Source organism: Saccopteryx bilineata, chromosome 4, assembly GCF_036850765.1.
Source record: "Saccopteryx bilineata isolate mSacBil1 chromosome 4, mSacBil1_pri_phased_curated, whole genome shotgun sequence".
In the NCBI taxonomy this organism is placed as follows: Eukaryota; Metazoa; Chordata; class Mammalia; order Chiroptera; family Emballonuridae; genus Saccopteryx; species Saccopteryx bilineata.
The window spans coordinates 65810205-65826010 of record NC_089493.1 but is presented as its reverse complement, the minus strand read 5'-3'; the positions used below and the strand labels follow the sequence as shown (position 1 = coordinate 65826010).

Below are 15806 nucleotides of genomic sequence, written 5' to 3'. Positions count from 1 at the left end.
TAATATTAAGCATCCCAGAGATGCCAGACAGAGCATTGGGACTATCTGGCTGGTGGTTGGAAAAGGTGAGGAATCCAAGAGTGGACTATAGGCAATCCTTCGCTGCCAGAGGATTTGTGTTATAAACAGAAATGCCCCAAAAGTTGAGACCAATCATAAAAACATACAATGTCCTAGAAATAAAAAAAAATTTCAAGTGAAAAGTGAGAATTCAGACTGTTCAAAAACGAAAGCCATATTACAGACTGATGATTCAAATCTGAAGTCCATTAGATACTTCAGAGGTCATCTCACTCAGTGATTTCAAAATCTTTTTTAAATAGCAGAATCACTTTCATTCCAAGTGAAATCTTACTTCATATTTCAATATATAATAAATAGTGGTATATTTATTTTATAAGATGTATTTTATAAGGTTCATTTAGTATTATAAAATCAATAAAAATAATTAGATACTTTGGATGAACACAAGTATTTATGATATTGATTTTGAGTGACATCTGTCATATATAATTCCAATCTATTTCCCAGTTTGATTCGATTATCCATTGAGTAAATTTATGTGTTATACAATAAATACATTTGATTTTGTACCTTCTTTTGAGGGTTTTTGAAATTCATTTCTAAAAAACCAAACTAAACATAAACATTTGCACGATCTCTGATTTAGTCTAATAATATAAGTGAGAAAACTAGAGATTACTGAGGTACATTCACTTGCCAATAACACAAGCTGTTCTGTCTCTTGACATTGTGACTTGTTGTCTTGAAATTCTCCAAAAAAGCCATTCTAACTCCTCAGAATAAAAGCCTTAATTCATTCTCAGATTCATCTTTATTTCCTACCTCTATTGGGTCATCAAAAAGTAACTACACATACATTAATACTACCACTGATTTTTCCTTTGTAGGGGCAGCAGAAAAGAGTTCTAAACATGGTGCCGAAGACAAGACACAGACTATTATTACAGCTATGAAAGAAAGAATGAAGATCAGGGAAAAAAATAGGCCAGAGGTGTTTGAAGTAATTCAAGAAATGTTTCAGATTTCTAAAGAAGATTTTGTTCAATATACAAAGGCAGCCAAACAAAGTGTATTGGATGGGACGTCTAAGTGGTCAGCAAAAATAACAATTACAGGTAAAAATAAGTTTTTAAAACTTTTTCCTGTGTTGAATATTTCCATGTCTTAGAAATCACTGCTAAGAATAATTATGGACAAATAGAATTTTCAACCTTATCACTATTGGCAAGAAGTCTAATTGGTACTTCAGATTTCTAAAATATGTATTAGATCAGTGAGGTAATTTCTTGTTCTCTCTGTGTTTTGTTTTAATCAAAAGCTGTGTCAGTCTAATCAAAAGATCTTCTAGCGGAAGAAGGTTCTGTTTTATAAAATACTCATCAATATCTTGCAGTTTACAAGAAATTAGTTTGGTTGCTGCCTGTCACAGACAAATTACAAGAGTAGCCAATAATCTCTTCAGTCAACTTTTCTTAATAAAACAACATACAAATATTGTTTTACTTACTCTTGAATCAATATTCCTCTTCCAATTGATCCTTGAGTCAAGAAAATTTAATTTTAATAATGTCCAGTAATTTGATCTTCTGAATTTGCTTGCAACATTAACATAACAGTAAGTACATAGATATCATGTTAAAATTCACAAGCCTCTTAACTTTCTGATATAGTATTTACAGTGTAGAACAAAGATGCTTCTTATATTGGGTGTGCTGATCAATACTGACAGCGAACTCATAAATAAATTTTAAATTATAGGTCTTTGAATTATGTTGGATAATTTTTTGCATATTTTATGTCCATGTTTATTTCTCTATACATGGATATGATAATGCATATATTAGCATATAGCTACTATGTGTAAGCTTGATAAGATTATAGCTACTATTCATTACAGGCAAAATTATATTAGTCCAAAGAAAGGTTTTAATGTTTAGTGTATGTATTTATTTTATTCAACATTTTTTTTTAGTGAGACAGAGACAGACAGACAAGAAGGGAGAGAGATGAGAAGCATTAACTCATAGTTGCAGCACCTTAGTTGTTCATTGATCGCTTTTTTTTTCTTAGAGAGAGAGAGAGAGAGAGATCAACAGACAGACAGGGACAGACAAGAAGGGAGAGAGATGATGAGAAACATCAACTCATAGTTGTGGCAGCTTAGTTGTTCATTGATTGCTTTCTCATATGTGCCTTGACAGGGGGGCTCTAGCCAAGGCAGTGACCCCTTGCTCAAACCAGTGTTACTGGGCTCAAACCAGTGACCTTGCGCTTCAAGCCAGTTACCTTTGGGTTCAAGCCAGCAACCATGGGGTCATGTCTATGATCCCTCGCTCAAGCCAGTGACCCTGCGCTCAAGTTGGATGAGCCCATGTTTAAGCCGGCAACCTCAAGATTTCATACCTGTGTTCTCAGCATCCCAGGCCAATGTTCTGTCCACTGTGCTACCACCTGGTCAGTCTACTAAACATTTTTTTTACAGCCCTGTTGCTCATAAGAATGAAATCAATGGGGAAACATCTTTAAAACCAGGAGCAAAGTGATAAAAAAGTGTTTCCTTCATTATTACTTTTTGTTTCTGGGTAAGCCTTTATACTAAAATGTTTGTTTTTGTTATTTCAGTGGTTTCTGCACAAGGCTTGCAGGCAAAAGATAAAACAGGGTCAAGTGACCCATATGTCACAGTTCAAGTTGGAAAGAACAAAAGAAGAACTAAAACCATTTTTGGAAACTTGAATCCAGTATGGGATGAGAAATTTTATTTGTAAGTATATAATGTGAATCTATTACAAATAATAAAATATATGAATTTAAATTTAAGACAGGCATGCAAAATATACAATTATCACATTATTAGTATTTATGCAAATTATAAAAATAATAAAACTTGTGTTATGAACCAGCTTAGTACTCTCATAATAATTATTATTTATTCCTCAACTTTGGAAGCAAGTGATAAAATGAATATTACAAATGAGAAAATGTGACAGAGTTTGGGTGAATTTGCAGGGGAAAAAAAATGATTACAATCTGATCTCTAACAATTGACCTAACATAGCTAGAAACTTATAGGCTTACTTCAGAAACACCTTGAAATCTGAGGATTTATGACTAAAGACAGCAGAAGAAAATTTAGGTAACTTCTTGGCCATCATATCTACACCAGCCTATGCTGATGAAATGGTCGATCATAACTTTTACAACCTCTCATTTTCTGAGGTCATTTATTTTTAAACCTCTCATATCTTGCACCAAACAGCATGAAATTATTTTTCTGTCAAGTATTCTTTTCTTTCTATTACTCCTTCTTGGAGAGACATAAAATGACTTCCAATTATTATTTAGTAAAAATGGAAATCCCTAACAATGAATATAAAGGCTGTCTTTTTTTTTTTTCTCACTTTGCTAATAGTTTAAACATGGATCTCATTAACATGCTAAATAAGCAAACCCAACACATAGAGCTTATTTGAGAATGTGGGCAGTAGTGTGTATGAAATACAGAGCTTCTTATGTATATGGGCTGAAAAAGGCAGTTTTAAGAATTACGTTTGAAAAATCAGTTGGGACCAAATAGCGGAGGATACCATAATATGAATAAGGAGATGATTTTTCCCTTTAAACAGAGGGAAGAAACTATTTTAGATATTTCTTTGTTTTTCTGTATGTTTTTATTGAATTGATTGAGGTTACACTAATTATTAAACATATATGTTTCAGGTTTACAACTCTATAGTACATCATCTGTATATCATATTGTGTGTTCACCACGCATAGTCAAATCTCCTTCAATCACCATTTATCCCCTCCATTACTTTTCTCCACCTCCACCTTTCCCTCTGGTAATTACCATGCTGTTGTCGGTGTCCATGAGTTCCCTTTTTTTTTTCTTTTTTGCTTAATGCCTTCACCTATTTCATCCAGTCCTCTAATAACTCTTCCCTCTGATAGTTGTCCTTCTTTTTCCTGTGAGTCTGTTTTTATTGTTTGTTAGTTTATTTTGTCCACTAGATTCCACATATGAGTGAAATCATATGGACTTGTCTTTCTCTGACTGGCTTATTTTACTTAATATTTATGTGTTAATAGAAGACAAGAAGCTTTTGAACAGGTGGTGGCACAGTGGATAGAGCATTGGACACTGGGACGTGGAGGACCCAGGTTTGAAACTCTGAGATCATCTGCTTGAGTATGGGCTCATCTGGCTTGAGCACAGGCTCACCAGTTTGAGTATGGCATCACCGGTTTCAGCATGGGATCATAGACATGACCCTATGGTCGCTGGCTTGAGCTCAAAGGTCGCTAGCTTGAAGCCCAAAGTTACTTGCTTGAGCCCAAGGTCAGCAGTTGCTCAAGGTCACTGGCTTGAGCAAGGGGGTCACTCACTCTGCTGTAGCCCCCCAGTCAAGGCACATATGAGAAAGCAATCAATGAACAATGAAAGTGCCACAATGAAGAATTGAAATTTCTCTTCTCTCTCCCTTCCTGGCTGGCTGTCTCTCACTCTGTCTCTCTGTCAAAAAAAAAAAAAAAAAAATAGAGACAAGAAATTAATCTATAGTAATTAATTCAAATTCTAAGGTAGTCAAGTAAATGAATAATATAGGATAACAGCACCAAAGAGGAGTGTACTGTGACAAATCTGACAGCAAGTGATATAGAAAAGGGACTTCTGTCACCATGCAATCATGCTGATACAATAAAGCTGGTGCTTCCAGTTTCTCAGGATAAGTCCTAGATTAAAAAGTTTAAGAAATTTTATTAAAGAATAAAATCTACATATTTAAAGTATACAATTTTAAATTTTGATATATGTGTGCCTCCATGAAATCATCACCACAGACAAGACTATGAACAAACCCATCACCTCAAAAAGATTCTTTATGCCTTGTTGAAGCAATCCTTTCTAACTCCCCCAAACCAAGGCAATCACTGATCTAGTTTATGATGCTATAGAGAATTTTTCATTTTATAGAATCTTTAAAAAATATTGTATTTATTGATTTTAGACAGCAGAGAGTGAGAGAGAGAAAGAGGGGAGGAGTGGGAAGCATCAACTCACAGTAGTTGCTTCTCCTATGTGCCTTGACTGGGCAAGCCTGGGGTTTTGAACCAGCATCCTCAGTACTCCAAGTTGATCAACTGTGCCACCACAAGTCTATTTTCTAGAATCTTGTACAAATAGATAATTCAGTAAGCACTCTTCTTTTGTGTGGTTCTTAGTCATTGAGTAGTTATTTTTGAGATCTATCCATGTTAGAGTTTAGCAACAGTTTGTTTCCATTACTGTGTAGCATTTTACTTTAAAATATTGGTTTAGATACTCACTTTTTAATGGATATTTGATTTCTTTCCATTTTTTAGCTATTAAAAATAAAGTGGTCAGAAACAATGTGCATATGTATTTGTATGGATATATGTTTACATTTTTTGAATAAATAAAAGTAGAATACATAGATATATATTAGGAAATCTGTTTGATTTTTAAGACACTTTCCCAAGTTGTTGCACCATTTTACACTTCTGTCACCACTGTATAAAAATTCTAGGACATACACATCCTTCCTGCACTTAATAATATGTGTGTAGTAGTATCTTATAGGGATTTCACCTTGCAATTTTCTAAAGATTAACGCCTTTAATTATCCTTTTATGTACTTATGTGCTATCCTTTATCTTTTTTAGTTAAGTGTCTATTTAAATACTGTACCCATTTTTGTATTTACATTTGTATAAGTTTTATAGTTTTTTTGTTTTACACTTAGGTCTATGATATATTTTGATGTTATTTATGAATATCATATAAATTATAGATTCAACTTCATTAGTTTGCATATGTATATATATTGGAAAGTACTATATTTTCTCTACTAACTTGCTTTTGCACATTTATTGAAATTCAGCTCTCTGTACATGTAGGTATCTATTTCTGAATTACCTATTCTCTTTCATTGATTTATTTATCTATCTGTATGCCAGTACCACATGGTTTTGATTACTACAGCTTTACTTGATAAGTTTCAAAACCAAGTAGTGTTAGTCCTCTGACTTTTTCTCTTTTTCAAAGTTATTTTAGGTATTTTAGAACCTTTCCATATAAATTATTTCCATATAAATTTTATAATCAGCTTATCATTTTTTACATACACAATAAAATCCTGGTACAATTTTGATTGCCTTTTTGCCCTGGCTATGATTTCCAATACAGTGCTAAGTGAAAGTGATAAGAGCAGATACCCTAGCCTTGTTCCCAAACTTAGATGAAAAACATTCTTGATTAAGTATGATATTAGCTGTAGACTTATTATAGATGCCATTTATCAAGTTAAGACAGCTATCTTCTATCCCTGGTATGCCAAGAGTTTTGATAAAAAATGGAAGTTGTATTTTGTCTAAGGCTTTTACTGCATCTATTGAATAGATCATATGTTTCTCAGTGCCATTTTTATTTTTATTTATTTTATTTTTTTTGTTTTTTTGTATTTTTCTGAAGCTGGAAACAAGGAGGCAGTCGGACTCCCGCATGCGCCCAACTGGGATCTACCTGGCATGCCCACCAGGGGGTGATGCTCTGCCCATCTGGGGCGTCGCTCTGTTGCAACCAGAGCCATTCTAGCGCCTGAGGCAGAGGCCATAGAGCCATCCCCAGCGCCCGGGCCATCTTTGCTCCAATGGAGCCTTGGCTGTGGGAGAGGAAGAGACAGAGAGGAAGGAGAGGGGGAGGGGTGAAGAAGCAGATGGCCGCGTCTCCTGTGTGCCCTGGCCGGGAATTGAATGTGGGACTACTGCACTCCAGGCCGACACTCTACCACTGAGCCAACCGGCCATTGCTTCTCAGTGCCATTTTTAAAAATTTACTTTGAAGATATCGCTTCATTGTCTTTGTGTTTGACTTGTTTTCTTGTTTTCAATGAGAAATCTGTTTTCCTCATTTTTGTTCTTCTGTGCATATCTTTATTTTTCCCTCACTTTACTTTTTTAAAAACTAAATTTATTGGGGGGGAAATTGCTTAATAAAATTATGTAAGTTTAAAATGTATAATTCTATGAGATATCATGTATATATTGCATTGTGTGCTCACCACCCAAAGTTAAATCTTCTTTCATTACCATATATTTGATCCCCTGTACTACCGTTTGTTTATGACTATGTTTTTTTTATTTATTTGCACAACTAGATTATGATGTGCCATGGTGAGGCTTTCTTTATGTTTCTGGTGCTTAGGATTTGTTGAGCTACCTGAAACTGTATGTCTGAAGTTTTCTTCAATTTGGAAAACATGGCCATTATTTCTCTAAATATTCCTTCTGCCCCTACCTTTTGGCAACTCCACATTATGTATTTATTGGGTCTTTGAAGTTGTCCCATAGCCCGCTGGTGCTCAGGTTTTCTTTTCTCCCTTTCTCTTTCTTTGTACTTCACTTTGGGTTATTTTTATTGCTATATGTTGCAACATCGTAGTTGTTCATTGATTGCTTTCTCATATGTACCTTGTCCTGGGGGCTACAGCAGACCAAGTAACCCCTTGCTCTAGCCAGCAACCTTGGGTCCAATCTGGTGAGCTTTTGCTCAAACCATATGAGCCCTCGCTCAAGCTGGCAACCTCCGGGTCTCGAACCTGGGTCCTTCCACATCCCAGTCCAATGTTCTATCCACTGTGCCACCGCCTGGTCAGGCTTTTTATTGCTATATGTTCAAGATCAGTAACTTTTTATTTTCTGATGTTGAATCTATTCAAGCCACTGTATTTTTTTTAATTTTTATTGAATTTATTGGGGTGACATTGGTTAAAAAAGTTCTGCAGGTTTTAGGTATACAGTTCTATAATACATCATCTCATATTGTATTGTGTGTTTACCACCCAAGTCATCTCCCCCCATTACTATCAACCCCCATCCATCTGCTTTCACCTTCTGTCACCCCTTTTCCTTCTCGAACACTCACACTTCTTTTTTATCTTATGTGTTTCTATCTCAGAAAGTTCAAACTGGATTTTTTGCATCTTCCATGTTTCCACTTAACTTTTTGCTTTTTATAAAGACTATTTTTTTAGAGAAGTATTAAGTTCACAGAAAAATTGAGGGGAGGTATACGGATTTTCAATATACTTCTTACCCCTACATCTGCATAGTCTTTCCTGTTATTAACATCCCCCACCTGAGTAGTGCGTTTGTTACAGTTGATGCACCTACATTGACATATCATTATCACTCAAAGTTCATAGTTTACAGTACAGTTGGTTCACTCTTGGTGTTGTACCGTCTATGGGTTTGGACAAATAAACAGTAACATCTACTAATCATTTTGAAATCATGCAGAGTATTTTAACTGTCTTAAAAGTTATCTGTGCTCCATCTTTTCACCCTTTCTCGCTCCCAAAGATATGGTAACCACTAATTGTTTTACTGTCTCTCTTATTTTTCTCTATCCAGAATGTTATATAGAGTTGACCTTGAATAGCTTGGGGATAAGGTACACAGAACATGTACAATTGAAAATCTGAATATAATTATTGACTGTACAGTCATCCCTTTGCATCAGCAGATTCAACCAACTAACTTTCTAAAATAGTATTTTATATCCACTGTTGAGAATCCACAGATGGAAAACCACAGAAGGAAATAATAATGGTTTCGATCCATGGTTGGTTCAATCAGCAGATGTAAAATCTACTGATAAGAAGGACCAGTGTTTATTGAAAAAACATCTTTATGTAAGTGAACCTTTGAAGTTCACACCATGCTGTTTAAAGCTCAATTGCTGTTGAATTCATACAGTATGTGTCCTTTTGAGATTGGCTTCTTCACTCAGTAATATTCATTTAAGGTTCTTCCATGTATTTTTTTTTCTGAAGTTGGAAATGGGAAGGCAGTCAGACAGACTCCCGCATGTGCCTGACCGGGATCCACCCGGCAAGCCCACCAGGGGGCGATGCTCTGCCCATCTGGGGCATCGCTCTGATGCATCCAGAGACATTCTAGTGCCTGAGGCAGAGGCCACAGAGCCATCCCCAGCACCCGGGCCAACCTTGCTCCAATGGAGCCTTGGCTGCAGGAGGGGAAGAGAGAAACAGAGAGGAAAGAGAGGGGAAGGGGTGGAGAAGCAGATGGGTGCCTCTCTTGTGTGCCCTGGCCAGGAATTGAACCCGAGACTCCTGCACACCAGGCCAACGCTCTACCACTGAGCCAAATGGCCAGGGCCTCTTCCATGTCTTTTTATGGCTTGATATCTCATTTCTTTTTAGTACTAAATAATATTACATTGTATGGATTATTTACCCATTGTCCTACTGAAGGATTTCTTTGTTGCTTCCAAGTTTTGGCAATTGTAAGTAAAGCTGCTATGAGCATCTATACATAGGTTTCTATGTGGACATGCTTTTAACTCCTTTGCATAAATTCCAAGAAAAATGATTGCTAGATTAATGGTAGGAGTATGTTTAGTTTTATAGAAACTGCCAAACTGTCATCCAAAGTGGCTGTACCATTTTGCTCTCCCACCAGCAATGAATAGGAGTTCCTGTTGTTTTATATCCTTTTTGGTTTTTTTCTTTTACAGTGACAGAGAGAGTCAGAGAGAGGGATAGATAGGGACAGACAGACAGGAATAGAGAGAGATGAGAAGCATCAATCATTAGTTTTTGTTGTGACACCTTAGTTGTTCATTGATTGCTTTCTCATATGTGCCTTGACCATGGGCCTTCAGCAGACCAAGTAACCCCTTGCTCGAGCCAGCCACCTTGGGTCCAAGCTGGTGAGCTTTGCTCAAACCAGATGAGCCTGCACTCAAGCTGGAGACCTCAGGGTCTTGAACCTGGGTCCTCTGCATCCCAGTCCGATGCTCTATCCACTGCACCACTGCTGGTCAGGCTCATATCCTTTTTATTATTGTGTTGACAGTGTTCTGGATTTGCCTGTTTTAATAGATGTGTAGTGGTGCATTATCGTTATTTTAATTTGCATTTTCCTGATAACATGATATGGAGCATTTTTTCATATGCTTACTTACTAGCTGTATATCTTCGTACTCTATTTTTTAAAAAGAAAAAGTATATTTTATTGGTATTTACACCTAGCACAATTTAATTTCAGATAAGATGGAATAGAAAAACTTATTTAATCCAATTGGGTATAACATTTAAACATTTTTTAAAGTTTCTGTCTGTTTTATCATCATATAATTGTGTTTATGCAATTATAATAATCAATTCTGTCCTTCTAAACATATATTATAGAACTACCTTACATTTGCCATACTTTGTATCCTTTGGTGAAGTGTATTTTAAGATTTTAGGCCCATTTTTAATCAAAGTTATTTGTTTCTTTATTGTTGGGTTTTAGGAGTCCTTTGAATGTTTTAGATGAGTCCTTTATCAGAAGTGTCTTTTGAAAATGTTTACTTCCCATAATGACTTATCTCCTCATTATCATACATTATCTTTCTCTACTTAACTCTGAACATATGCAAAACTTTTAATAACTGCTGTTGTCCTTGACTGCCAATTCTCACAGCTGTGTTCATTCTTGGTCAGTTTTGATTGATAGATTTTTCTTATTATGTATCATAGTTTTATGCTATTTCACATTGGTGGTAATTTTATGTTGGATGACAGACATTGTAAATATTACCTTAATGGCAGCTGAATCTTTTGGCATCCTATAAATACTCTTGAGCTTTGTTCTGGGTCTACATGAAAATAGTTTGTTTCTTTAGACATTGCTTTTGAGTTTTGTTAAGTGGGAATGAAATAGTGTTTAACTAAAGGCTAACTGTTCCTTAGTATTGAACCAAGACTCTTCTGAGTCTACTGACTCATGAATGACAAGGCTTTCTAGTCTGCCCAGTAGGATCTAGGACTGTTTCTGGCCATAGGGAATGCTAAGCATTATTACATGAGATTCATTTTGGTGGCTCTTAACTTGGCCTTGGGTAGTTTCATCACATGCATGTACTTGTCATTACTCAGATGATTGGTCAAGAAGAACCCTCAGCAGATTGTTGGAGTTTTTTTTTCTCTTCAGCTTTCTTCTTTTTGCTATTACTCCCTGTGACCTCTAGCTGCCTCTGTCTTTTCATACTTTCTGTTCTTTTTAACTCAGAGTCCAAAGGATTCCACCTTAGGTTCCCTTTCCTAGAAACTTTCTCAAGGCAGTAAGCTGAAGTAATGAATAGAAAGGCTCATCCCATTAGTTTTTGTCTTCTTATCATGACTGTCTTTCATTGACAGATCAACAGTATATCGAAAACCATTGTTAGATATATTCTGTTCACATTATGACTTTTTTAGAGAGAGAGGGAAGAGAGAGAGAGAGAGAGAGAGAGAGAGAGAGAGAGAAGGGGAAGGGGAAGGAGCAGGAAGCATCAACTCCCATATGTGTCTTGACCAGGCAAGCCCAGGGTTTCAAACCGGCGACCTCTGTGTTCCAGGTCGACGTTTTATACATTATGACTTTTCATAGAGGAGAAATCTCTAGTCCCTGTTATACCTTCTTGACTAAAATAGAAAGTCTTGAAATCTAAATTTAACTGATGAGCAAAACAAAACAGTATGAGAGCCAACATGAGGCGTATCAAAACGATATACAACTTCTGGAGATATTTGATTCATAGATTGCCGGTTGCAATTGTGATATAAAGCATCCATCCAAAAATGCAGTAGCACAAAATTGACTCTAATATTTTATTCCTGCAAAAGGTTCCCTTGAGAAATTGCTGTATATCTGCATGTGAGGCAAGACCAAGATAAGACCCACCAAAAAGAATTAGATATAACAATATCCAGCACTCATTTCAGGCCAAGAATACTGTTTGTTCCCACCAGATAGGTAAAAAAAAAGCCTCATGATTCATGGGGGTCAGTACAAAGGACAGTTACACCTGTTCTTTGGATGGCTAGTTAGGATCTGGAATATCTATATTCTAAGTGGCAGTTTTCATATAATTTATTATATATATGCCTCTGTTTTCCTTTTGATGAGGCATGATCTACTCTGTCAATAACAATGTCTCTATTTTTAAACAGCAATACTTTCAAAGAAGAAGAAATTCAAATTTAAATCCATTGCACTCTACTGTGAATGATATATATATATATATATATATATATATATATATTTCACTTTAGCTTTAAAGGAAGTTACACTGCCAATTATCTTCTGTTTGTCTCCTTCTAGAATATCAAAAATTAATGCCTAAGTTTTCAACAATACTTCTTTTGTTGCTAGTGTCCTGAACTCCAAGAGATTCCATTTTATTATCAAGGTTTTATATCATTGTGGTTACAGTAATACCATCTTCAATCTACCTGTGTATGTTTTCTTTTTATCATAGAAATAGCATGAGAATTGCAAACTTATCTGCCTTTATAAATGGTTTTCTTTTGCTGGAGGAAATTAGTTCATAAAGAAATTTATGTGCAAATTTATAAAAATTCATACATGTCACAGATGAGCTTATTTATACCTTCCACTACCTGGATAGTTCTGCCCTATCTAGGAAGTGTAAAAACATATCCATATTCTGAAAGAAGAATTTCTTATTAATAGGATAGTTTTAATTTACATTTGGAACAGCTCGCTTAAATTCTGAGCTTTAAATCTTCTAATATGAAAAATTGACATAATAATACATAGCTCACAAGATTGTTATATTTGTTAAGATAATGTCTATAGATCTCATGACATTTGTTAAGCACTAGACAGGCTAGTTGTATTATTATAATTATTAGTATTAATAACATAATCCCATCTTTTGTGCTGAGATTCACTACACTAAAGCAAAGCTGGTTAAGGAACTAAGCTTGAGCAAAGAATCTGAGAGATTGTTTTATCTAACTCCCTTATTTTACTGATGAGAGAATCAAAACTCAGGCAAATTATAGAACAGCCAAGACTACAAAGCAGCTGGCCTGTTGTGAAGCCACAGAAAAGATACAAGTAACATATTTTTTTTCTACATCCAAATTCTTCTTTTGAAAAAAGTCTTTGACATGAACAAGGCAGGCAATCACAGAGCTAGTAATGAAAATGCAAATAAGTTTTTAATTTTTTTTGTTTGAAACTTAATTGTCCCCCCCATTAATTGTACTATGATGCCTTCAAGAGATTAATTTTAAGTAATTTCCATTTTAATTTTACCTCCCTCACCGTGGGTTAAAAAAACAAGCTTAAAATTTAATCTTCAAAAAACCATGAATGTTGTGTGTTTCTAAATTGGGGCACTCTGGAGAATGTTTTCAGAGAATGAAGGCATGACCAATTAAGCCTTTGCAGAAATATGGATTAGGAGGGGTTGTAAACACATGTAATTTTTAAAATATTACTAGGATTAATTAAGATAATGTTTATGAAAGTGCTTAGTATTACATAAATCTAAGGTGCTTGTTATGTTGCTTTTTGATCCTAGTAAGTTGTGTACTTGACAATTACGTAGTTAATTATGACATTTGGTTTTTATTTTCCCATTGCTACAGTTAATGAAATGTTTTATTTTATCATAAATTATTCATTTCCTCAGGAGGAATAAAAATAAGATTTTCCCAGTGGGCTCCAGAGAGAAAATGGCAATGTAGTCTGCCCATTTTAATAAGAAATTCTGTGTTAGGAGACTTACAGTTTACGTAGATATTGATTAATGCTGTATTTTGTAGGGGACTCTATAATTGATCCTTGGTGCTTTATTTTTGCTAATTTCTGATATAAAAACAAAAGCTCATCCTGACTCCCTTCTAGGCAGAATGTAGGTCATAACTGCAATAGCACGTATGTATTATTTTTTTTAATTGGTATTAAACATTGAGTCATAAAATTATTTTAAAAACAGAAAGTTTAGTTAACACAGTGCCTATGGGAAGAGTGAAAACATGCCCTTATTCATTAAGGGTGGTTTTTTATAGGTAGTACAGCAGTACAGTGGTGCTTGTATGATATAGTCTACTTATGTAATTGACTGGACAACCAGCTCCACTTGCTTAGTGGAGTATCAGTTAAATTCCACCCACATTTTCTGAGTGTCCATTGTATGCAAAGCACTGTAGTGGGTTCATGACTTGAAGAGCAACTCTGTGTAACTAAAAAGCTATCTAATTTATAGGTTTATAAACCTGAATTCCAGACTGTCTAGGATCTTACATGCTTCTTGGCTCCAGGTAACCCCTTATCTTATTTGAATCTCATTCTTACAGTGAGCAATGTGCAAAAAAATGTATTATTCATTTTGATTCTGTGATGGCATTAAGAGACAGTGTACATGGAAGCTCTTTGAACACATAGGCACCAGAAGCTCATAATGCTGCTGTTTATAGTCGTAATTGTCTCGGCCCTTTGAAGCATATGGCAGCCTTGTTCAGTTCAGTTACCCAGATGCATTGGCACTTAGAGCGCCTCGGGCCCATGGCTCTCCACCATGCCATGTGCTTCTCAGCCCAAAGCCAAGTGTAAATTAAGCATAAACTAAGCTTCATAGGAAATAGCTTATTTAAATACTACAATTAAACTAAAATGTCTTCATAACACAGCAGGTTAATATTTTAAAATGATAGCCTGAATGTAATCAAGGATTTGATTTATTGCCTATATCACCAGCACAGGCTTTTTCTGGGCTATGTAGGAAGGGAACATTTCCTCAGTTGTCGGAATGAGCGTACAGTGATGGTATCCACATTAGGAAGTCATTTGTCAAGAAGTTCCCACGATTGTCTAGAGTTTAGTCACACTATGGGATTAGAAATGTTTGAACTAGTCATTGTCTCCATTGTAAATATGCTTGATAATAGAAAGATATTATAACCATTCCTTGGTAAATTGGACTAGTTATCACTGATCCATATAGCAGTACTAAATGGCATTTAGTTCACTACTGCTTCATACCAGAACCTAAAGTCTTTGTAATGAGAAGAAGTGGGTATAAAAAGAGATCTTTGACTGAATGCAATGAAGAATGAATTTAGGGTTACCAAAGAGGATTAGTTTATAGTCAACAAACTATAAAACTTCTGAGCATACCAAATCCTTGGAGACAGCATTGTGATGTAAGGGATATGTCCTTCCCTTAATTTGAAACTAAGGATCAAATAGAATTCAAACAAAATTCTTCAAATCTTCAGGGAGCAGTTTGATTACAACAGCAAACACTTAGGGCACTGAGGACCATTCTATAGGAATCCCTCTTGCTGGAAAGGAAGAGAAGCTCACACATTTAAACTGGTCCATGGAAAAGGAATTAGGATGGAACAAATTTTATTATGTGGACACAAAAAGCCCTTGTAGAAATCCAGGAATATCAAGATAAGAACTCCACAGGGTAAAAATTATTATTCTCTTTTATTTATCTCTTTATTTCTCTCTGTTTGTTCACCTGCATCAGTTATTCTCTGTCTCTCCATTATATTTTCTTTCTCTTTTCCTCTATCTCTGTCTCTATCTCTCTCAGCTGTCACTCTGCCCCTCTTTCCACGACCTCTTTTTCTCCTTTCTTCCCTTTTCCCTCTTTACGCTGGTCTGATTCCTAATTACTACTCAGTAGCTTTTATGTTATCAGCTTTTGTATGGTCCATAACAGCCTTGGCCCTGTGCCCATGTCTCCTGATTCTAGAATTCAGTTTACTGCCAGAAGCATCTTTGAATTTTTAGCCAAATAGTCCAATTCATTGTTAAAGAGCAAACCATACAAATTATATGTTAGACTGTGATCAGAACATCTTAAACTATCCACTGTGCTTTGTGTGAGGCAGGGAGAATAGGGAAGTCCTGGAGGTCTGCTGGTAACTCATTTGGGCTGATGG

At 35.5% G+C, this 15806-nt stretch overlaps 1 protein-coding gene across 1 annotated transcript in view; it reads left to right on the top strand.

Annotated features, from left to right (window-relative positions):
• The window catches only part of UNC13C (unc-13 homolog C), a 665319-nt gene that overhangs the window by 282108 nt on the left and 367405 nt on the right, over positions 1 to 15806 (top strand). The window contains exons 8-9 of the mRNA XM_066276244.1: positions 912 to 1139; positions 2647 to 2788. Of these exons, the coding sequence (XP_066132341.1) occupies positions 912 to 1139; positions 2647 to 2788 (370 nt within the window). The remainder of the gene's footprint in view (positions 1 to 911; positions 1140 to 2646; positions 2789 to 15806) is intronic.